The 23,948-nt window shown below is 41.0% G+C and overlaps 6 protein-coding genes across 9 annotated transcripts; 1 reads left to right on the top strand and 5 right to left on the bottom strand.

Annotated features, from left to right (window-relative positions):
- Positions 1-370: 370 nt before the first annotated feature.
- LOC6546394 lies at positions 371-1,113 on the bottom strand. The gene is made up of 2 exons (XM_001972848.3): positions 989-1,113; positions 371-929 (listed from the first exon to the last, which is right to left on the bottom strand). The coding sequence occupies exons 1-2, from the start codon at positions 1,053-1,055 to the stop codon at positions 454-456; spliced, it is 543 nt and encodes a 180-aa protein (XP_001972884.1). The 5' UTR covers positions 1,056-1,113; the 3' UTR covers positions 371-453.
- Positions 1,114-1,693: 580 nt separating this feature from the next.
- On the bottom strand, positions 1,694-2,264 carry LOC113563854. Its single transcript, XM_026976376.1, has 2 exons — positions 2,257-2,264; positions 1,694-2,165 (listed from the first exon to the last, which is right to left on the bottom strand). The coding sequence occupies exons 1-2, from the start codon at positions 2,262-2,264 to the stop codon at positions 1,694-1,696; spliced, it is 480 nt and encodes a 159-aa protein (XP_026832177.1).
- Positions 2,265-2,574: 310 nt separating this feature from the next.
- On the bottom strand, positions 2,575-3,324 carry LOC6546393. Its single transcript, XM_001972847.3, has one exon. It carries the CDS (start codon positions 3,156-3,158, stop codon positions 2,583-2,585), a length of 576 nt encoding a protein of 191 aa, XP_001972883.1. The 5' UTR covers positions 3,159-3,324; the 3' UTR covers positions 2,575-2,582.
- A 583-nt stretch (positions 3,325-3,907) lies between these two features.
- Positions 3,908-7,673, top strand: LOC6546392 (arylsulfatase B). The gene is made up of 6 exons (XM_001972846.2): positions 3,908-4,137; positions 5,614-5,767; positions 5,825-5,984; positions 6,041-6,526; positions 6,590-6,747; positions 6,811-7,673. Exons 2-6 carry the CDS (start codon positions 5,654-5,656, stop codon positions 7,627-7,629), a joined length of 1,737 nt encoding a protein of 578 aa, XP_001972882.1. The 5' UTR covers positions 3,908-4,137; positions 5,614-5,653; the 3' UTR covers positions 7,630-7,673.
- Positions 7,674-8,042: 369 nt separating this feature from the next.
- LOC6546391 (CD151 antigen) lies at positions 8,043-12,148 on the bottom strand. Of its 3 annotated transcripts, none has more exons than XM_026977227.1 (8): positions 12,025-12,147; positions 11,198-11,387; positions 9,670-9,774; positions 9,518-9,604; positions 9,262-9,453; positions 8,934-9,029; positions 8,568-8,864; positions 8,043-8,486 (listed from the first exon to the last, which is right to left on the bottom strand). In XM_026977227.1, the coding sequence occupies exons 4-8, from the start codon at positions 9,593-9,595 to the stop codon at positions 8,439-8,441; spliced, it is 711 nt and encodes a 236-aa protein (XP_026833028.1). In that variant the 5' UTR covers positions 9,596-9,604; positions 9,670-9,774; positions 11,198-11,387; positions 12,025-12,147; the 3' UTR covers positions 8,043-8,438. The 3 variants fall into 3 exon arrangements, with proteins under 3 accessions (XP_026833028.1, XP_026833029.1, XP_001972881.1); XM_026977228.1 differs by having other exon boundaries at positions 9,680-9,774; XM_001972845.3 differs by lacking the exon at positions 9,670-9,774 and having other exon boundaries at positions 12,025-12,148.
- Positions 12,149-14,880: 2,732 nt separating this feature from the next.
- LOC6546390 (solute carrier family 26 member 10) lies at positions 14,881-23,820 on the bottom strand. Of its 2 annotated transcripts, none has more exons than XM_001972844.3 (6): positions 23,197-23,820; positions 17,743-18,131; positions 16,973-17,678; positions 16,159-16,902; positions 15,946-16,094; positions 14,881-15,877 (listed from the first exon to the last, which is right to left on the bottom strand). In XM_001972844.3, exons 2-6 carry the CDS (start codon positions 17,766-17,768, stop codon positions 15,274-15,276), a joined length of 2,229 nt encoding a protein of 742 aa, XP_001972880.2. In that variant the 5' UTR covers positions 17,769-18,131; positions 23,197-23,820; the 3' UTR covers positions 14,881-15,273. The 2 variants fall into 2 exon arrangements, with proteins under 2 accessions (XP_001972880.2, XP_026833337.1); XM_026977536.1 differs by lacking the exon at positions 23,197-23,820 and adding an exon at positions 18,542-18,569.
- Between the last annotated feature and the right edge of the window lie 128 nt (positions 23,821-23,948).

Here is a 23,948-nt window from a genome sequence, read left to right as displayed (position 1 = left end):
TTACTCGAAGAGTAAAGGGGTATACTAGATTCGTTTAAAAGTATGTAACAGGTAGATGTAAGCTTTTCCGACCCTATAAGTATATAGTGACGTATTTGCGCCACCCAAACCGGTTAATTTCATTAATTCCATGAACAATAAAGCACTAAATTGGTTCCCGTACTGTATGCCGTACTCTGCTCAGTATGCGTTTTGATAAACAAATCCTTTGGCAACGATTAACAAATTCTTTGGCAGCGGCACTTAGCCATTCATGTAAACAAATCCCAAAGCCTAACCTAAGCAGTTTGGTCTGCTCTCTCTGAGGCTTCAATAGGAGGCATTGAGGATGAAATAAGTGCGATTCCGTGAATTACAAAGTAAAGGTAAATCTTTGAAATAAATTATGTTTTATTTATCTTTTAACAGGATGCCGGGATATTAAAGGAACTCAAGTCGGATAAATATCTGAGTCTAGTAGTATGTTCCATTGCCCTTAGGCTGGGCTACCAGAACTTCATATTTGTCGAACTTTCGCAGGGCCAAGCTCTCGTGCTTAATGATGCAGACCTTCTGGCTGCTGAGAAGAAGGGTGCCGATTAGGATACCTCCATCGGTCTTGGCACGACAGCAAAACACCCGCTCATTTCTGAGCGTTGTGCCCACGGCAACGGCTCCCTTTTCATAGAATCCATCAAAGCTCCTGACCCACACGTAGTTCACATCTCGCTCAGCCACTAGGATGTCGTAAACAAGGAGCTTCGAGGACGTGCTCTCGGTATTGAAGTATGCAGTGCCAGTTTCCGCAACAACTCGAGCCGGCAGGATATCATTAGAGTACTTAACACGACCCACATAGGTGTTAAATCCGTACGGGTCGAAGCCGCCCACAACGGCATTATAGGGAATAACGTAGGACAGGTTTCCAGCCTTCCACACGTGCTCGGTATCTGTTCGACAAGGCTATATTAACAGGTTTCAGATAACCCTCTGGTTTTTTGGTACTCACCATAAGTCGAGGGAACCGCGTAGGCAACTGCGAACAGGGCCAAAACCACACAGGCTACTTTGTACATCTTGACGGACTGCTGGATTCACATTGAGTGTCTGGCCAGTGACTTCACTGCTTTTATAGTCGCCTTCTTATCACCGGACTCCAATTACACTTATCGCTATCAAAAGATTGGTACTGATAGCATCCGTTTCGGTGACTAACATACGCATTGCAGTTTTATTGCACTCTTTAAAAATAACAGATATTGGAAGAAAAAATCCCCCTTTAAGTCATTTCATAATATGGAGTTGTTAGTTAATGGCTTAATATGGCAAGTAAAAAAAATACACATATTATTTAATACATTTGTCTTGTCTTTTAATAATAAAATAAAATAAATAACCCCTGAAATAACCCCTTTCAAGTTAAAAATCTATTCTATAACTATGTATATTTTATAAAAATGTTTTTAAACGATCAGAGACACTTGATTATTTTTCCAAGGAATACATTTTATCGTACTGCTTAAATATAGTTTTAATATATACAAATTATGTATGTGAAATGTTCATGTAAATTCAAAATGACAATGCTTTCTTTCACCTCCTTACGAAAACAAAAACTCACAGTGTTCATACTATCTAACATGATAAATCAATTAGGAACGCGAAACATATTTTTCTGATAAAGAATTAGACATTCCTTATACAATGTACCAACCTACAGAGCGAATGCCATGAACGGAGCCACTTGGCGTTGTCTGACCAGTATCTCGTACTCGTCGGATGCACGGAGTTGGAGGTTATCGTATTTGAGGATGCACCTTTTCTTCGAAGGGTTCTTCGGGTAAAGTGTTCCAATGCAGACGCCCTCAGCGCAACGAATGCGACAGACGAAGACAAGTCCATTGGCGACATTGGTTCCGACGGATACTTCATTTTTCTCCCGAAAACCATCGTAGCTACGGATCCATTGGCGGCTGACAGTAGCATTAGACACGAGCAGATCCTTAGTCCTGTCGGCAAGGATCCATTTGTCATCAGTGCTATAGACTGCTCCCCTGAGGTGGTCACCAAATAAACTAGGACTACGGCTAGTTATTAGACCCTTGTTGGGGAATATTCTTGAACTGTTGACTAGAAAGTTGCTGACTGTCTGCTGAATTTCATGAGGTAATTTATTTTGGGGGCAACTTGATAGATTAGATAAAGGGTTATTTTTCTAAAAAGTCTATTGATTATCGTAAGATTACATTTTAGAAAAATTGCCAAAGTAAAAGTTACCTCCACATAAGCTGTGCTTAGCCGCTTTAGGCCATATCTAAAAATGGAAACTTGACGTGAATGTATTGTTTTAATACAATAACTTAACGTATAACGGGTATAGATATGTAATGAAATTCGTAAAGGATTAATTAATTATAGTTCATTTCTTTCTATGCGCTTATGTTGATGTGTAACAGAATGGGAAATAAGAATTCACATACTTTCAATCACAAAGTAATTTTTTTCATTTGCCTATACTTCTGATATATAAATAATAAAAATATAAATAAAAAAATAGCAGGGAAGTGATTTACATTAATAAATATTTATTTTGTTGTCAACACTCAATGTTGGATATAGCCATCAACAAATGGAGAGAAGGCTGCTACATGACGTTGGCGGACGAGGATCTCGTACTTGTCGAACTGCCGCAGCGGGAAGTTGTCGTACTTGACGATGCACATCCGCTTGGCGAGGTACAGAGTGCCGATAAAGAGCGCTTCATCACAGCGGGCACGGCAGATGTAGACGCGGTCGTTGGCGGCGTTGGTTCCCACAGATACGGCGCTCTTCTCCCGGAATCCATCGAAACTGCGGATCCAGTGGTAGCTGACGGTGGCGTTGGACACCAGGACCTCGTAGGTGCTGGCTTGGTTGCCCAAGGTGTCTGTGTTGTAGGTGGCCTTTCCCAGTTCTGGAACCACTCGGGCTGGCAGAATATTAGAGCTGTATGCGACACGACCCACGTAGGTGTTGTAGCCCTCGGGATCGACGCCACCGAGAATCGCTTCATCCGGTACATCCATGGTCTTGTCCAGGTACACCCACATGTCCTCATGGCTGTAGACTCCTCCCTGGATAAGAGCCACCAGCTGGACGAGGACTACGGCCACAACTACAGAACGCTTGGCTGAGAACATGATTCGTTTGTGGAGAAGGGAGGTATTGTGCACAGCTTTTATAGGTCTTTATTATCTAAAGTTGATAGCAAAATTATTCGCGGGGTTTCTCTCCTGATTAGATTGTCGTTAGCATTTTGGATTGGTGATTGCTGGGAAAATGTTGTAAGCTTTTGCACAGCCCCGCAACGAAAAATCCCCTTAAAATAGCCGTATGACTTATTGTGGAAAATGGGAACCCCGCTATATAGTACTACCCTTTGCAAATAGACCAAATCACATCATCTTTTTCGGAAAATAAAGAGTGGTTTTTTATTTAGCGAGTTCTAATGTTATAATATTATGTGAATTGGCCAACCTTCCAAGCTTGGCACGCATATGGGCAAGGCCATATTGGAATACTAATCAACTTAATTGGAGCTATTCAAACTAGTTTGTGGCTTTGTCATTTTGTCAAAGAACGAGCTACAAGAACCCTGACCTAAGTCAACCATATAAGTAAAGAGCAAAACCTCGCTTACATTTTATTTCGCAATCCTACCGGATCCACTCAAAAGTTCGTTAAACTTTGATTTGTGCCTTTGCAAAGGCACACTTTGCTTTTGCTTTTGATGGCAGTAGGTTTTGCTTTTGCACAACTATTTCTGTTGCTGTTTTATAGCAGTAAGCTATAACTTTTACTACTATTTTTCGCGCACGCTCCGTGACGTCACAGTCGTCGGAGTAGGCGAAAACGTTGTCACTTTAAAAGCGCCAAAATCCAGCGAAGCGTTTAGTCGAGTGGAGAAGTCGCTGGGAGAAGGATCGTCGACGATCAGTTTTCATCGCTGCACCAGTAGGTTCAGTAGGAAAACCGTAGTGTTTAAGATATTTGTACTATGTTCGCAAAGTAATAGGAAAAAATGAAAAAAGTGATCACACCAATGCAGTGATTTATGCAGTTTTAAATAAAGCTCATGTGCGCAAAGAGGTTCAAGTGAAATTGTCAAGAACTCCTTAGGTTCGTACTTAAAATTGAATCCCGTTAATAGTAACTAATAATATTTATAAAAGTTATTTTGTCATTACAAAGCATCAACTATTTATACATATTCAAATTTCAGTTAGCATTGAGCTCTGAACCAGTTTTGTTTAATATGGTAAACACATCTCTATCTAAATTGCTTAATGAAGTCATTATAAAAAGCTAGTTTTTAAGTGAAATGAAAAGCACTCGAAAAAACAAATTACCTAATGGCTACTTAAGAGGTTCAATAAAATTAAGAACCACTTTCCTAAAGCGCCTATAAGGGGCGTTAGATTAAATAATTTGATTGACCATCGTTTTGATTCATCTTGGTTTTTACAGTTTTTTCTTCGAAAACGATTTAAGCAAAGTGTAGCGTTTCACAATTTTTCATGAACTCGTCAACAACTGCAGGTAACATTGTAATTGGCTAAGGGAAAATGTGTTTGGCAATAACTTTAACCAAAAAAACTTTAACTGGTTTGCATAAAAGATCGACAACGTCCTTGAAGTTCCAAAGGGGAAAATTTTTCCATTAAAAAAAACTTGTTCTGATCGGATCAGTCAGCAGCAGTGGTGGCGTCTTTAATTTTTAGAACCTTTCCCATAACGACCGATTAACATGATATTATTTATACACATGCGTTTGTCAAGGTCACGATAAAAACAACCTGCGAAGGTCATCGCCAATCCGCCGGGCTTTTCCATTCTCAATCGCAATCCACATGTCGTGACAAAAACTCCCATCTCATGCGCACGACTTTCCTGTATATATCCAAATTATGTGGCATTAATAAAACTCGGCCAAAATGCTAAAACAATTGCACAGCTTTTATAGATTGTATGGTTTGTCTCGCTTATCTGACTCGCTTTCACGATGCCAGCTATTTTATGGCCTATTGCGACAATTAACAGTTTTGGCCATGATAAAAAGAAGTTACACTCCTCCCGGAGGGTAAGCCTAAGTGGCAAGTGTTTCTCGTTTTATATTATTATTATAATGTCCCAACAATTGTTGCTAAAGCCACCAAAGTAAAACGACATCAGTCGCTGGAATGGTTGAATGAACTTTTTGGCCATATGGCAATATGCAATGGAATAGGTCAGGAGGGAAGAAGTTTGGAAAACGGCTGATTATACAATTTCCAGTTATGGCGCGGAAAATTCAACAGATACTGCCTGTGCAATACTGTGCAATATTATGAATTTTCCCATACTGCAAAACTTTAGTGTGTGTGCAAAGTAAGAGATTTAAAAGACCTATCTCAATCCTTTGCATTGACTATTTACTAAAATGAAACATACTCGTATACAGAATACTATCAAAATCGTATATTCAGTTAGGATAGATATCAAAAATTGGTTTTAAGATAATAAGGCTGAAACGTAGAATGACTGAATTCGATTATTAAAACAAAATCTTAAGCATTTTGTCAATTATAGGAATTTTCTTATTTCTAATTACTTTAGTTTCTAAAGCATAGACATTGATACCCTCGGAGTATTCACAATGACAACTGGAAAATTCCACATTCTGCTGGTAGTGAGTGCCATAGTCAGCCTGGCAGTTGGATCTGCATATTCCACCAAACCAAACATAGTTATAATACTGATAGATGACATGGTAGGTTGGAATTTTGTATGAGTTGTGAAAAGCAACTAATTGCCATTCCAATTCTAGGGCATGAACGACGTGAGTTTTCATGGCTCGAACCAAATCCTTACACCGAATATAGATGCTCTGGCCTACAATGGCATCCTGCTGAATAAGCATTATGTCCCTAACCTCTGCACTCCATCCAGAGCTACACTGCTCACTGGAAAATATCCCATCCACACAGGTGATGTACAACTAACAAATCAAAAACCATTCGACTCGAAGTACAAATACTTGCAGGAATGCAGCACTTTGTGATTATCACCGATGAACCGTGGGGTCTGCCCCAGCGAGAGCGTCTAATGCCCGAAATCTTCCGGGAGGCGGGCTACTCGACACATTTGGTGGGCAAGTGGCACCTGGGCTTCTGGCACAAGGATCTCACGCCCACAAGGCGAGGATTCGACCATCACTTCGGCTACTACAATGGGTACATTGACTACTACGACCATCAGGTGCGAATGCTCGACAGGAACTACTCGGCTGGACTGGACTTCCGGCGGGATCTGGAGCCCTGTCCCGAAGCAAATGGCACCTATGCCACGGAAGCCTTCACTGCGGAGGCAAAAAGGATAATTGAGCAGCATGATAAGAGCAAGCCGTTGTTCATGGTGATGAGCCATCTGGCGGTGCACACAGGCAACGAGGATAGTCCGATGCAGGCTCCTGAGGAGGAGGTGGCCAAGTTTCCCCACATCCGGGATCCAAAGCGACGCACTTACGCTGGCGAGTGAATACAACACGTGTAACAAATCAGCATTGTAAACTGGCTACTGTTTTTGAATACAGGTATGATTTCCAGTCTGGACAAGAGCGTTGCTCAGACAGTTGGTGCTTTGAAGGATAATGGCATGCTGAACAACAGCATTATTCTGCTTTACTCGGACAACGGAGCGCCCACGATCGGCATCCATTCCAATGCGGGCTCTAACTATCCTTATCGAGGAGTAAGTGTTGCGCGAATATATTGAAAGCCATGGAACTGACACATGCACTTATTTTACCTGCAGCAAAAGGAATCTCCTTGGGAGGGCGGCATTCGATCGGCTGGTGCACTGTGGAGTCCGCTACTGAAGGAGAGAGGATATGTGTCCAACCAGGCGATACACGCCATAGACTGGCTGCCCACACTGGCAGGAGCTGCCGGGGTATCCTTGCCGCAGGATCTTCCGTTGGACGGGATCAATCTCTGGCCTTTGCTGAGTGGCAACGAGCAACCGAAACCGAGAACGATGATTCATGTGCTCGATGAGGTCTTCGGCTACTCATCGTACATGAAGGATACTCTTAAGTATGTGAACGGGAGCAGTTTCCAAGGAAGATACGACCAGTGGTTGGGTGAACTGGAAACTAGCGCGGACGATCCTCTGAGTGAAAGCTACGAACAGCATGTCCTGGCATCGGATGTTCAAAGCATACTGGGGAATCGGGGGCTAACAGAGGACCGCATCCGACAGATGCGCAGCGAAGCCACCGAATTGTGCCCCCCTGTCGAAGGGCAAAATCCTCTAGAGCCCCATTTCAAATGTGAGCCCCTGAAAGCCCCCTGCTTTTTCGATCTGGCCAACGATCCCTGCGAGCGATACAACCTAGCCCGAACTTATCCACTCCAACTGCAGCAACTTGCCGATGAGGTGGTACTAATTCGGAAGACTGCGATTTCCAGCGCCCGAGTTGCCCATTCCGATTCACGAGCTAACCCGGCTTACCACAACGGAAATTGGGAGTGGTGGAATAATACGCCAAGTTCAAGTTCCGCCACATTTTCCATCAATTTATGGCTTGTTATGGGCAGTATTATAGGCATAGTACACCGAAATTGGTTGTAGTGGTAAGCTCTTACTAGAATAATTTTTAAAAGAAGTAGATTAAATAAAATAATTGCTTGTAACTTTGTCATTGCGCCATTTTTGGTTTAAAGGTTAATAGTCCAACTGGTTTTTAAAAAGTTGGTTAGATTAGTCCAATTTGTGAGGCATCTATTAACAAGACATCCTAAACAACTTGAGCTTGAAACGCAAACACCCCTAATACCCTCTTTAATATAAATATTCAACAATAGATTGAAGCTCCCCGCAAAAACTTTTTAAAAGTAAAATTTTTACTAATTTGAATTTTTTTTCCTCGTACATTTTAAGCACGACTTGTTCAAGAAGTACATTCAGAAATTTTTAATTATTTTCAATTGGCTTGTGCTTTTTAAATGGGTTACAAATATTAAGCGAAAAAGTTATCCGAAATGTTTGGTTTTAACTAATTTTATTAGAAACAACAATGGACAGACATATAAATTCTCTATAAAGAATAGAAAAGCGCGCCTAGAACTAGCAACAGTAATGGATTACTGATAACGGGGGCTTAGGACTAAATTTACAAAACTTCATAAAAATAATACACTTTTATGCAACAGATGATAACAATGCAATCGCTACCAAGTTCAATACTCACTAGTCATGCGTATCTAAACGCGTATATACAAACGGACAGTTGACCTGTGCAGATCTAAAATTATCATACACTCGGATAATACTCTTAACATAACTCCAGCGAAGTACGTTCAAAAATGGGTTTCTTCCGGACTGTGGACCTTGGTATCTGATTTTCCTGCGTGACCATGGGATTTCCCTGCTCTTTGGCGCTATTCGATCATATTGAATAGTAGACAGGAGAATATCATGCCAAAGATCTAGCGATAGGAAACAAATCAAAATGAGGTAGATACATTCATTTTGTTACAACATGCAATGATTTCTAAAATTGCACTCACCATCAGTATGGCCACCGATATGGATGCACCTCCAATGACCGCCGCGTGATCCCTGATGAAGTTGGTCGTCACATAGAGGCAGCCCTGGTTGTACAGATTCGTAATGGTCGGGAAGATGGTGCACTCCTTGCGCTGGCCACCGAAAAGCTCCTGGCAGCAGGACTCGGGCACTGGGCCGTACCTATTCCAGTCGTGCCACGTGTCCACTCCGCAGCACTGCAGTCGCTCCTGGGTCAAGTCCCAGGCCTGGGTGATCTCCCTCCTGCTTCCGTACAGAGCCATCGTGGATCGCATTTCCTATGGAATATTGATTAGGCTTAGTGTGCCACCCACACCCATGTGTTGCTATAGATGGATTTGCCTCACCTGCCGCATGGTCTGCTGAACTCGTTCGCGAAACACGTAACCCAAGACACCGCCAATTAGCATGGTGACGAAAACTAGGGCCACTATTATGAAATACTAAAAGGGGAAAACGACTGGTCAATATGGAAGCTAAGTGGGGCTTGCATCATGGTAATGAAGAAGAGATTGACAAAAATTTCCCTTTGTAATTTTGGGAACATTTAGCAGATTCATTTTTCAGATGGGTTGCTACTTGTAGGTATATCAATCCAAATATCATTACTCCATAAACATTTTCATATTTATTGAGCACCAAAATGGCTAGAATCGTTCAACCTTCGTTACTTACTGTTAGGAGCAGGCATTTGACTTCTTTTCCAGCACCAACGCAACCCAAAAAGGACACCAGGCAAATGATAATCGATGTAACCAGCAGGACGTAGACAGCTCCTGAGAAAAGATTTGTGCCGAGCAACTCATTGACGAAACTGCGATCCACCAGAGTCCACAGGGTGAGACAAAACACAATGGCTCCACCCACCTGGAATATATGCATAAAAAATATGTATTATTTATTTCTGACTTAAGCAACACTGGATACTCACGAATATCACAAAATTGGCTATGAAAAGACTGTACTTCACGAACTGCCCGCAGCAGTCCATTCGCGAACTGAAGCCCATATCGTCTTCCTTTTAAAGGATAATACATTTCAATTAACCAGTTCAGTTGGCTAAATAAGTGTCACATCGTTTACTTTTGCTTACAGGTGAAGAGCCGCAGGAGGATGATGATGCAAGGAGGATAATGCGGGGAATTTGGGGTAGGATTAGATGCAGAGGTTCTTGATGGCGTTTCAACTCTATACGGCAAAGGCAGACAATAATAATTTTACATAATGTACGTCGTAAACTTAACTACTACTTCATTCTACGTAACTGCTAGCTACTTCATTCATAAAACTAAGGCTAACTTAACTACTACTTCATTCTACGTAACTGTTAGCTACTTCATTCATAAAACTAAGGCTAAAGTTGTTTGAATTCGAACGCGTCCCTAACGATTTTACGCACTCAGCCCTATGTATCATGATTAAACCAAGTTAGTAAGGCTCCTTATCTATTGCAATGGGAATTCTTCCGAGGAATAGCCCCAATTTCCCATGATCGACTCCAATGGTGTTCGGCTTGGAGAGTGGTGCGCATGCGCAGCGTGGTTTCGGCCGACTGTTCGCTGTTTCTAAGCCGGGTCCGAACCGAAGTACACTTAACCATGACCCACTTTCTGGCACTGCGACTGCGCAGCCAACGCACTGCGCCTAGACAAGCGCTCATTATCGGCGGTGGCAGCCAACGTATTGTTGGATTTTGTCAGCTGCGGCTCTAAATGCGATACTTTGCTTACCAACGTCGCATTAGGCCCACTTGAAGGGTCCGCTGCGCAGCAAGCAAAACAAATAAATCAAAGTAATAGCCTGCCCCGAAATTTGTCAGCTAATTGTAGTGGCTTACCAACGAGTGCCGCCCCGCCACTGAATCATCTTGGCGCAGTGCGATGTTCTAAATGCTAATTAAAAGTAATTGCAGGCTGAGCAGGCTGAGTGGGGTACCAGCCCCTCCCACTGCCAACTAGCTGGCAAACGACATCTCATTTCGAGCATTATTCCCCCAATTCAAATGTGTTGAGCCGCAGTCGAGTTCGCCAGGTAATTGGCGGTGCTATTAAAAATGTTCTCACACTGTCTAAAGAATATTCACTATTTTTCATTCGGCGTTATCATGTTGCGCGAATCGTGCCCGAGATGCCAGTAAGTCATCCTAAAGTCGCCATTAATAATGAATCACTATATCTGCTGCTTGTAAGCTGAAACCAATTAGGTTTATGGTAATTGTTCGGCTGTACGTGCTACACATGGTAATGGATCAGTTAAAACGCAGATTCCAAGTCCTGTCACTCATGGAAAACTTGGAAAACTTGCTGTGAATAAAATGTATTTACACTTTATGCTGCTTCTGGAACTTTTTGGAGTCAACTTGTATAGGAACAGTTTTACTAGGTCATTTAGGTTTAATACTCGACTCGTATGCTATCATTATTGGTAGGTAATGGTATGGAATTAGTCGTTGTTGTAAATATGAAATACCTATTATGTGCACTCGAAACTTGAATCGCATGTACCAATAGAAATTGGGAAATGGTGCAAATTGAAGGACCTCTGCTTGTAACTATGTAGCTCACTATATCTTAAAACAAATTAAATATTATCTAATAAGTAATTCACTTACAAGTTTGCCGTCCCGTAGCACAAACGAAGTTTTCGTTAGGTAACCAATTTTGGCGGTTTCTTTCTCAGCTTCGTGTATGTAAATTGCCTTCAAATTGTTGTTTTGCAAAACACAAAGCAAAACAAGCCAAAACAAAAGAAACAGCTACAATTTGTAGTTGCACTTGAATGCACAGAAACTTGGGAAGTGGCTATAAAAGAGAAGAAAATTTTTTAAACCTGCTTAATTAACATTTTTGTGGCAAGAAGTAGAAGTGTTTATGAATTCACTTTCATGTAAAAAGAATTTTTTGGCGAAAATCGTTGATTCATTTTTGCTTGGACGTTTTTATGCACTTGTTTTAAGCTTCGTGTCCCTTGATATAACTAAATATTATTCAGAAGATTTTCTAAAACTCTTGGTGTCTCTTGGCGGCTTGTTTTTACTTCATTCAGATCGAAAGAGCGTGCACAGCTTACATACGCACGAGTGTATAGCACTTTATGCAATATTCGTTAATATTTGCTCTCGAATTTGATGAAACTTTTTTAATACAGGTTTCGGGCATTTGTTTTGAGCGTCACTCGCAGTTGATAATTGTTATTGAGTTTTTATTCGATTGTTGTTGCTGTCATTGTCAATTGCAGTTCTCCCATGGCAAACAACTTTTTTTGCCGTCTTGCTTTTAGCATTTGCTACGTTCAGTTACGTCACATTTGCCAAGGCAGCAGTATCCTTCGCGGAGTTATCACTGTACTATCGGAATAATTCTTGGGTATAATTATATATAACCGGTTCACTTGAGGGGAGTCTCATGGACTTGAGCCTCGCTTTGGAGCTCGCCTTACAGGGAGTGCGTGGATCGGGGAACTATGATACTATGGTGTTATATGTGGGACGGCGACGACTCTACCGCTCGGAGGCTCGCTTGAAACTGGTTGTGGGAACAGTCGGAACGATCGGTTTTTTATTAGTTTCGCTCACAAAGAGCTTCGTTGTTGGGCTCTTTCGGGTCCCGTCTCTCCAAATTACAACAATTCCGAATGGAGCTCCTGTTATTCGGGGGCTTAGCGCCACAGGTGCGAGGGAGATGGGGCTCTACTCGCTTACAAACCGCAAATACTTCTGAATGTTTTCGTGCTTCTTTCTTATTTATTCATCTATTTTCGGCTTTTTACCCCGACTTCGCCTTCCCTTTTGCGGCGTCGGCATGTGAAAATGCGTTGGGCAAACAATATTATCCGTCGTCCACAGCCAGCATCTTTGTTTCATTTCGGTAATTGCAAAATATAAAATAAACGAAATTTGATATTCGTCTTGGTTTTCGGTCTGCACAAGGCAGTCTTCGGCGGCAAATATATTACTATAATAGTTTAAGTGCAAGTACTACTTGAACGAGGAGTTTATGTTATGTTATTATGCAATTATTTTCTTAGATAGCAGATTTCTTTCTTCAGTTGGCACTATTTTTTTATTCATTATATTGATGTGCTTCAGTCCGTCTCTTCCTACAGTTCCCTTTACTATATTAAATACAATGTACTAATTATTATATAGCGACCTTAGAAATAAACTAATAGAAAAGAAACAAAATCCTTTCGTGATTTTAAGGCAACCCGTTCCAAGAGAGCACAAGGACACCTACTTGTTATCCGTGATCCGTGTTTCATGCTTCTGTTGATCGAACTCAATTGCTGCACCGAAGGACAGCCCTTGGCAATTAACAGCTTAATTTTGTTGTTAGTCGAACAAATAGTTTTGGCTGAGTTGAGTAATTTTGTAAGCAATTTCCGAGTTAAGGTCAGAAAGTTAAACAGCTTACCACCTTACTTACACTCCACAGCACGGTTGAAAAGCGCTCAAATTGTTGGCTTGTTTAGCACTTTTATGGCCGTGTTAGCAACAACCACCCGCCACGTACCCGTAACTTCCCACATCTGTGTTGATGCATGGCAAAAATAAAATAAATCATAAAAAAGAAAAACAATTACTCTGCCTGTTGATTTTGCATCTTATAAACGCGCTGTGGGAACCTTTTGCGTTTTATAGATGCCATAAAATCCATTTCCACACACTCGTCTACAGGCGACTCGTGATAAAAATTGCTCAGAAATCGAAGTTTGCCACAAGTGCTCAGTTTTTCCTTCTCAAGTTGCCTAGAATCATTAATATTATGGGGAATTCTTGATTTAAACCAGTCAATTTCGCCTACGAAATTATACTTACCGAGATCCGATTAGTGTGAGCGAGTTGAAAGCCTCGTTGAGCTCGGCGAAGGTGACAAGCGTCAGAAGCGTTAAATTGTGGCAAGTGACTACTGGTAGTGGAGGATATAATTAAATTTTTAGCCGAACTGCGCAAACAGCCAAATTAACACAGCACAATACAAAATTCTCAGATGACAACTAAAGTGAAACATTAGAAAAACTATTTTTTAGTGCCCCCGGCAATATTTTGATTCCCACATGGATCTATCATATTGCTGCTATAACTCGACATATGCCTTCTCCATCTACTGATCTCTGTATCAAAGCTATCTTGATCAATCAATAATTTGCATATTCTATTAATGAATTGATGAGTCTATGGGAATGTGTAGAGCTCTTGACTAATGCCATGTGAAAGTTGAAAGGTTATCGAGAGTTAATTGTACAGCATTTATTTAAGCAGAGATGAGCAGATCGAAATAAAATAATTACTTTACAGAAAATTCTTAATGTCAATTAACGCAAAGTGACCTTCCCAAATTCGAACTTGATGGTTGGCATTTAGTTTGGTGGACGACCGCAAAACGCAACTGAATCCCAGATCTTGACCAACTCAAGTCATATAGTTTTTCCCAAGCGCTACACAAGTCTAACACACTCCAAGTGCATTCTGTGGCCTCGGGCCAAAGTCATTAAATGGCTAATCAGTTGGAACAACTGTATTCCCTTTTGGCCACCGCTTAGATCATGTTCCACCTCCTCCCACGAAAACACACAGATATTCGGCAAACAAATGGCCAAAAATACACATCTCAGTTTAGTCATGTGCCCGCTAATTGGTCGGTGTCAGCTCCAGTGATTGTACGTGTCGATGTGTCAGCCAAACGCTGAATATAATGTCTGCTGATCAGGTCAGTCATTTCCGACCAATATGACAATCTCATGAACCTAAGTACATAAACTATGAATCACTTAAGCGTATACTATATTCTTTTGCCCAGAAAACGGTTCAACGAATATTCTAAAGTTTGGTAAAGTATGGTTTTTCCTTGAGTGAAATTATACTGTTTGAATTTTCACGCTCTTAAGCGAAAGGCAGACAGATTCACTTCAGAAAGAACACCACGGAATCCAATTTCCCCCTGTTAACAAACCAGCCACACAACAATTTTTAGTTACGAAAAAAAGTTGTGTTAAGTTTATCCTATTTCTTGATGTTCAATATTAATTATAGATATATGCCACTTTTTATTGCATACATATTTGATCTGCTTATAATTATATTATTTTATTTATTTGGAGGCACTTTAGAATTTCGCCCAATTTAACACAACTGTTCAAAAATCAGCACGGATTTCCGGTAGTCAGACTTCATACGTTGTATGGAGCACTTTGTACAGAATTGAAAAAAACCCTAAAGGTAGGCTTCACAATTGTGCTAGAAGTTTGATGCCGCCCACTTGACTTCCACATCCACGCCACAAGAAGTGCAACAAATTGTAAATGTTTATGTACAGTTTATACAGCTCCATACATATCAACCTTACGGACTAATTGTGTGTGTTTGAATTGTTCATTTTGGTACGAATTGCACTAAATCAATGCACTTCATTGATCGATTGAAGTTCTCCGGTTGCCTGACTGGTAGGCGTGTATGCTTTAAGTACAAAAATCAATTGTTTTTGGAGGCACTTAAACAAACTTAGCCTATTATGCTATTCTGCTTGATTGTAGACGGCGACATTGTTTCTACTCAGTTTAAAATAGATTTTAGCAACTAGGAAGGGGGTTTTGATGCTACGATTCACAAGCTATCACTTGGACATATCACAAAACGTGGTTTGGCTTCCTGCCCCAGTTAACTGGGGAGTCCGGAGCAGGATCAGCCTCTCACGCTGTTCGACAGGCATTGGCATATTCCACACAATCGTGCAGGGTGGGGAAGATCTCAAAAGGCCCTTCGCTGAGGGCCATACTGTGCACCAGAGTATCGTACACCCGATCTACGGGGCTAGCTAACAACAAACGGGCTCCTCGCACCTTCAGCTCCTTGCTGAGATCCGTCAGGGTGCGACATCCCGCCACATCTATGTGTCCCAGCATGGAGAAATCAAGGACCAGCACCTTGAACGCACCAGACGTCTCTTCTAACCGGCCATTGATCGCCTTGCCTCCGTTCTGCGATACTGGGGAATAACTCGATTTGCTGCCCTTGCTGGGACTATTGCTATTGCTGCTGCTGGGTTTCGTTAGAGGAATCTTATCCAGGCCAACGGCTTCGAACAGAGCACGCCGGAAGAACAGGCTGGTGGCAAAGTTTAGCGATCCACTGTAGCGGAAGATTCGGACTTCGGGAATCTGCATGGCGTTTCGGTGCTGGTTGAGATCCATATAGATGCCTGGCGCCTCTGGCATATAGCCCAAAAGACAGGAGTACGGCTTCAATCCCTTGATATACAGAGCCAACAAGGAGATGCAGATGCCAATCAGGAGACTGCAATAGAATGGTAAACATATTGTTGTTGATTCAAATGCAAAACTCTATGTAGAATTCGAACCCACCCAATATCAATATCGATGACTACAACGCAGAGGAACGTAGATATCCATGTGAACATCTCCAGCTTGCCCTGCTTCGAGAACTTTTTCAACTCCTTGGCCTGCATAAACATCGGCTTCAGTGCCACTATAATGACGCCAGCCAGAACACACTGCATGTAGGCATGAACAAATAAATAAAAGTTAAAATGTAATTAGGCCAAGTGTAAGACTCACCCTTGGCAAACTGCTGAAGAAGGGTCCGATCCACATGAGAGTGACCACCACCAGCGAGGCGGAGACCAAGGAAGCTATCTGTGAAACACCACCAGTCTGATCCTGGATCACGGATCTTGACAGAGAGCACGCCATGGGAATGCAGGAGAAGCAGCCGCCAACCATGTTTCCAATACCCATGGCGAACAGCTCCTGATTCGGCCTGACCTCATATCCATGCTTCTTGGCGAACGTTAGGCCCATGGACATGATTATGGAGTAGGTGACGATAGCAATGGCAATTGAATCCACAGCCACCTTTGGTACAAGATCCAAGCGCGGCAGAACGGGCTCCGGTAAGCCACTGGGTATTTTTCCCACTGGATTTACGTTGTAGTCGTCATAAAGGTTAAACCATTTGGAGATCAATGTTCCACCGATCACCATAATCAGCTCTGCAGGCAGGGGAAAGCGACACTTTTTACTCAGCCGCGGCTTTAAGATCTCATTGCAGATCATCATGAATGCGATCACTGCCATACAAAAGCCGAAGTTCACAAGATTAGTTTGCGGCACACCCTTGATTACGTCAATAATGGTGTAAATGATCTTGAATGCGCCCTTGTGGCGGGGTACTGAAATGCCCAGCACATCCTTGAGCTGGGCGGTAACCACGTGACACGCTGCAGCAGTGGTGAATCCATTCACCAGAGGTTCGCTCAAGAGGGATGACAGGGTTCCCAGTCTTAGAAAAGCCATTAGCAGCTGATAAAGAATTAAATATTATTATTTAAGGCGAACCTGTTTCAAATTAAATTCTGTAAAGATAACTTACGTTTACAATTCCCACGGTAAGGGCCAGAGAAGTTGCCACTTCTATTTTTGTAATGTGATCCGCATTTAGAGTCGAATTTAAAAGCTGAATAGGTGATATAGTGGTTGAGGAGATGGAATCCGCAAGCGCGGAGGAATTTAATAGCAGGAGTGGGGACGCCTTTGGTGTTCCATTCGACATCAAACCGGAGCCACCAACAGGCAATACGTGATGGTGGTCATCCACGTTGGCGTACGTATCCACCACCTTTGCCGTCATCATGCTGGCCACTGCAAAGGTGCCGATGGAGATGTGCTTGGAGGTCCCTAGGAACATGTAGGCCAGCACCGGAAACACGGCCATATAGAGACCATTTCCAGCCGAAACTCCCGCCAAAATGCCATAAGCCATGCCATGCGGTATGTTCATAATGGCGACGGTGAAGCCGGCGATTATATCGCCAGGAAGATCTCTCCTGGGTGAATACTGGGGTAGCCATTGCAGAATGGGAATCACGCCGGTGAAGAGGGCAAAGAAGTTCCAGCTCTGCCAGCAGTTTCGCAGCGAGGAGGGAATGCTCTTGTCCCTGGCCGCATATCCTGTTTGCTTTATCACCACCTCATGGGTCAGCACATCCCGGTGAATGCTGTATTTCGGCTGGATCTTTGGCTTGCTTGGTGCACAGCCACCGTTTCCATTTGTAATATTATTGTTCAGTGGTTTGGTTCTGCAAGAAGACAGGAAGTAAGTATCTCTAAACACGAAATCCGAAATCAATCTATATAACTCACTCTGGACTCTCTTTGTCACTAGGCATTTTGGCTTTGTCTTCCACTACTTCTATGTCTTTTTGGTTCCTCCCGTGCTCCACATTGGTGTCTGTAAAAGGATGAATGCGTAGGTCGCGCTGGAACTGCAACTGCCTGAAGCGTGAAACTGGGCAACTTGGATTCGGAAAAGCTTCTTTTGGTTTCTTGGGTATTGTTCCAGTGGCTTTGATCGATGGGATCTCTTCGGTATGACCAATGGGCACTAATGAGGTGCCAGATTCGTTGCTGATTTGTGAATCTTGGAAATTGTTCTCTATGGGTAAGTAGCGCCGCCTTTGCTGGCGATCGCGTAAGTCTTTTAATCGCTTCCAAGCTCCTTTGGGCAAGGTTTGAAGATGGCGTTTCCGTTTCTGAAAACAAGAATTAAGTACATTAGGTATATGATTCATACGAAGTTTAATAGAATCAATTTCTACCAAGCAGTGCAATGTTTAGTGTTCAAACGTCTGAAACTTAATGAAGTTCATTTTGGGAAGAAACCAACTTGTATTTTTCAATTCATCTTATCTGAGAGCATTGAAATTACTGTTCTAAAGCTCCGAAAGATCTTTAAGTACTTGTCTTAATTTGTTTTCTTATCACTGCTGATACTTTTAAAGTAAAAGATAGTAAACGGAAAACTTTTTGGCAATCCACTTAAAGCCTATTATCATAAACACTGAACCAAGTATTTTGCAACACCAGTTATATAACTTGCACCAATCTCCACCGATTAGCATCACTTTCGATGATAGAAGAGCGAGCACCTTAAGCAACTGACCTTATCAAACTCGACACACGACTGAGGCATCTATCATCACTTCCCGATACTTTATAATAATATCCCCGGATTCGTGGAGATTATTAGATACACTAAATCGTGATTTCATACCGAATGCTAATTGATTTAATGATTTGATAAACATTTGTTCTCTGGGTGGCCGTTGTCTGCTATAGTCGAAATCAGTCGAATTCCCTGAAGAAGTTTTCCGCTATCGGCCATTATTACGCATACGCAGCGTTGACAAGTGTCCGCCGTTGACGTATTTTCTAGAGATGTTCATCATCAATTACAGTCTAGCGAAAGCCACTTGCTAAGTGCTCAAGTGCTCAATAAAGTAACATACACCTGCGATAAATGGAATAACAGTCGACGGCATTTTGCGCGTTTTGTCATTCGTTTCATTGGCTCAAACCATAATCGCCTATAATAATCGGTTCATGGTAGATAACTTTTATGACCAATGTCTTAGCTAGAACCAACAAATAGCAGTTCGAGGGCTTACTGAGAGCAAATAGCGTAATTAGGGGGATAAGGCTGAAAGCAAACTTGGTTACAAAAAGTTGGATTGTACTGGGTTGTACAGGAATTATAGTGTTCGCTCGGTTTGATTATAAAGATCTAAGGGTTAATGAAAAATATATTTTCAGCAGAATCAAAACGACATTATAGATTTAAGAACAATTTAGTCAGTGCAAATGAAATGTTGCAATCACACACCCGCTATTACTCATTATTCCACTCTTGGAAACCCCGTTACCAACTGACACAATTCCTGCTAAGTGACCACGAAATGGCACTCCATAAACCAACGAAAACAACTTCATAAACCGGATCTACAAAGAGGCAGCCAGACATAACAACAAATACGACTAAAAATATATAATTTTGAAAGCTGCGTTCGGCAACGCCACTTGCATCACAAATATAATACTTCCCCAGTTTTTCAGTTGCGATCTGCTGAAAACCTTGCCGCCAATGTCAAGTTCAACGATTGACTGAAAAAACAAAAATATCATCAGTTATATGCTAAATATCTGGAATCAATCAGTGGATCAAAAGATCACTGGCCTCAATTGCATTTGCATTTTAAATAAAGCATGTGAATTGAATCTCACACAGATTATTCTTAAGAAGATACTTTTCTTTTAAATTATTTTGAATTGGATGATAAACTTTCTAAAGTAACAATATTATTTTCTTGTGGATTTTGTTACTTTCAATTTATTATTCAATACACCAAACTCAGCTTATGTTCCACAACTTGAATTGCCAAAATCGACTGTAATTGTTTGTTTCTCCTCTTTTCGCTCGATTTTCGAAAGTAGTGACTAAACACGTATATTCCCCCTAACAACGAGCTCATTATACATATATAGAACAAACACCTTCAATCCGGTTTAATTGTGATGCGTCTGGTTCATTGTTGTACTGCCGGCAATTGCGAGGGACCTCATTAGTTCTACCAACGAAGCGGTTACTGTGGAAACACAGGGCAAAAAACGGGATTCCACATTTGGGCCAATCCAAGTGGCTTATGCAATGGGCCCAAACGCACATGACCAACGCGAGATTAGCTCAGAAGGGAGTCGAAGGGCTGGAAAAGCGTTCTATACATATATATGTATATGAATATGAGCATGTATACTGGAATAGTTATGTACACACAAGTGCCTGAGCAAAATCGCTGCTGAATTCTTATCGAAAAGTGTCCACTCAGCTTATCAGCAACACGAGCACTTCCATCAGCCTCGGTAATCAATGTTTTAACCTCGGCACAGACACAAAACCCCTACTTCTTCATCCCACTAAAACTTGTGTTTTTATTAATGAAATGAGCTAAATATTGAGTGGCATACGTATAAAATACATACTGGCGGTATTTTCAAGCTTAATTTGTCAACTATATTTATATATTTTAACTATAAGGCTGTCTTGGAAAAATGACATATACTTTAAGTTGTTAAAACTGGATTTAAGCATTTCACATTTTTAAGTAAGACCTCATTGTTGGCTTTTAAGGCTTTTCGTTTCCAAGTTTCGAAAGGTCGAGTTCAAAATTAATTGAACATACGCATACTACTGTATTAACTCGTTATGTTTTGCTATATAAATTCCAGACAGGTGTTTGTCGATATATTGAGCCGGGCCTTATCAGCAGCTAATGGCCATGAAATAGTTCGACTTCTAGGCACCATATGCACTGCGTTTGATATCAAAATGTTGATTGCGTAAGTGAACAAATCGAGTGTCAGAGATAACGCAGACAATTTTGAAACGAACTTTGGGTACTAAAATCGGTGGATTGGAGATACGTACTTCAATCATGTTGATTGATCTGCCGTGACTTTTGCTGACGCACTTGCACCGACTTCTTTGTTCTGGGTAATGGAGAAAACTGAGGCAAATAGTAGGAGTCGGATCAGATCCGGGGTCTCCGTTTTCCACATTCAGCTGATGCTGTCTACTGAATGTGATAAAGCTGACGTTGAAGTACATAAACGGGCATTTCTTGGCTAAATATTTGCCTGGGATTTGGAGTAAATTTATGAAGCACGCGAGCTTTTGTATAACATTTATTTTTTATAGAAATAATATAAAAGGCAAGCACTAGCTCTGGTTTTATGAACTCCGACTTTATTTTTAGAAAAATGGTGGTAGGCTCCTCATAATCGTGTACATCTGTATGTATATGTAAGTGTTTTGACTGATTCATTCAGCCAAACAATTATGGTTGTCCAACAAAATATTTCACAAGTAAGAAGTGAGTCACTCTTCGTTAAGCCCAAAATAAATTGATAGAAAGCGTTGGCATGCGTTATTATATTATCTTTTTGGCTGATAAAACAATTTGACATTTAGTGACCCCTTTTATATTATTTTGATAATTGTTTGGCACTGAAAGTCACAATAATGATTTCAAGTATAATTCACAATATAAAGACAATACCATTCCACATTTAAAGAACATTTTTAGATTCTTGGGTCAATAGCGTACGATTTGTTACAGTTATGATAGCTCTTTGACATTCAAGGTCATTTTATTAATTTCTACTCTTTATGTTAAAGAAATTGAGTTACTAAATTTGAACTGCATACTTAAACACCTGTTCAACTATCAATAATATCAAGGTAATAAACCAGCAGAAATCGCTGTGTAAAGTTAACAATAAGTTGCCTTTGGTGTTGGATATTGAACTATATAGGGCAGAGATGTACATATGTATGGGCCACACCCTTATCAGTAGCTTAACCCTTGCTGGCGGAGTCCAGTTTCGTCATCGATTTGACCACAGCACTACAAACAAGGAGTGCTACTCATTTTCCCTGATAATGTTTAGCTTTCGTTGGATATGAATTGCATTCATGTTCATAGGTTGGACTTTGAGATTCCCTTGTTTAGTTTCTGTAGAAGTGCTGGCGCGGCAGTTGGCAGATTTTTTGTATCTCTTTGTTTAGATTTCGATTGTGCGGCATTTATTTATTTTTCTGTGGTGAAGGGGGCAAGTAGGGGAGGCATTGGGGCTGCAACATTTTCCATTTTCCCTACTGTGCGCACGCACGAACTTCGGACAACGCAGTGGAAACCAAGCCAGTAAAATCAATTGAGACATCGTTGAATGATCGGCAATGATGTGAGAACTCCAGGCGGTAAAATATCTTTCCAAATTGAATTTTATTGTAAATACAACGAAATAAGTAATATACTTTATACACTCAAATCTGATTCTTCTGTGTGTGCGCATTTTTCCTCAAAAGCAAATTGGATATAGGCACTGATATGTGATATTTCCCGGCACAATATGAGTGTTATCATAAAGCCCGCAGTTTCCTATTTATTACTATAGAAATAAACTTAAGCCCATATGGAGGGGTTTTACTCCTGTGGTCAAGTCTCTGAGTATCGCCAATTTTTACAGCTCACGTATAAGTGATAATGTTTAAAAATAATCAGCGTAAATTGCCGATTGATTGATAAGTAATTCACAAGTTTTATTTACTCCATTTGCTTTGTTGTGGGAAAACGTAAGGGTACATTTTCATATTTTCAAAAATAATTTATAAATAGATTATACAGAATCTATAATATATACTTATTAAATTTATTTAAATAAATTTTAGTGCAAACAACAAAGTTCCCTTTTTTTGTAGAAATAATTCCCTGTATAATTGTGCACTTCGCGTGTTGCATAATATATACATTTTTTGTAGACCAAAAAACCAATTAGTTTCCATTCGCTATTTGTTTTTCCCAGAGGAGCGGTGGGCTTAAAGCAAATCCCTATAAATATAGGGTATTCCGAACGGGCGACGCGACAGATGGGCAAAAAGTCGCCAAAACGGAAGAACAACATACTATAACGCTAGATACACTATGTATATGTACACATATACATATGTATATATAACCGATGACTGTGTGTCAAGTGCAAGTGCACGCGAAAGCGAAGAGGGCGAAAGAGGGAGAGGGGCGAAATTGGGTGGGAAGGGGCAAATGAAAACAATAAAGCCAATGAAAAAGCTGAAAAGTACGCAATTAATGTGATTGTCCCGAATTGACGAGAAATCGAAAGGCAAAGGAAGTCAAGAATTGTTGGGCAATACAAATGAATGTGAAAATATGTCGAGAATGGAAGAATATTTGTGGCTTTTACCTTAGGAAGGCTGTGTACATTAATTTTTGGTTGGCACTCAATTCGGTTGCCAACGAGTACAGCTGTTGCTGTAGTTGTTGTTGTCGTCTATACGCCGTTTTCGATTTGTTGGCACCTCCAACTTTCGATAGTGGCTTTGTTGTTGTATCACTTGTTGCCAATAAAAAATTGATTAGCACTTTTGTGGCGCATGCATCGCAAATATATTGAACTTTGAGCGCTCTTTAGCGACTTTTTGTTCTGCCAAAACGATTATCACTTATATAAAACCGGCTAAAAGGCCCGCAAATTAATAGCCACCACTAGAAGCTCTGCTCTGTTATTTCAATAATATTTATTTTCGCTTATTTAAGCGCGCACGTTAATTATTTCTGGTTTTGTTTTTGTTTTTTATGTCGTATGGCTTGCGACACACGTAAAAGTATTTCTTTGTCTTTATATGTGAAGTTGTTGCTGCAGTTGTGGTTGCTACTATTGAGGGGGTCGAACGCCAAAAAAAGATGCTCGCGCCAAAAACAAAGTATTTGGAAAATCCGCGACGGAAGCAAAATAGCGTCCGACTGACCCAGTAAAACTGAAGGAAAAGAGCACCGAACTCAGCAAGCGGGAAAAGCTTTGTAAGCTCTCCGATAAACAGCTGTTCCCGATGCCTCCCAATCTATCGGTATAAATATCGTACACTTACGTTTTCTGGTAAATCGAAAATGTTTCCACTAAGTGAATTCGAAATATGAACTATATAGGCAAGATAA

Source organism: Drosophila erecta, unplaced genomic scaffold (assembly GCF_003286155.1).
Source record: "Drosophila erecta strain 14021-0224.00,06,07 unplaced genomic scaffold, DereRS2 tig00000021-arrow-pilon, whole genome shotgun sequence".
Taxonomy (NCBI): domain Eukaryota; kingdom Metazoa; phylum Arthropoda; class Insecta; order Diptera; family Drosophilidae; genus Drosophila; species Drosophila erecta.
Note: the sequence above shows the minus strand (reverse complement) of the source record. Positions and strands in the feature narration are given on the sequence as shown.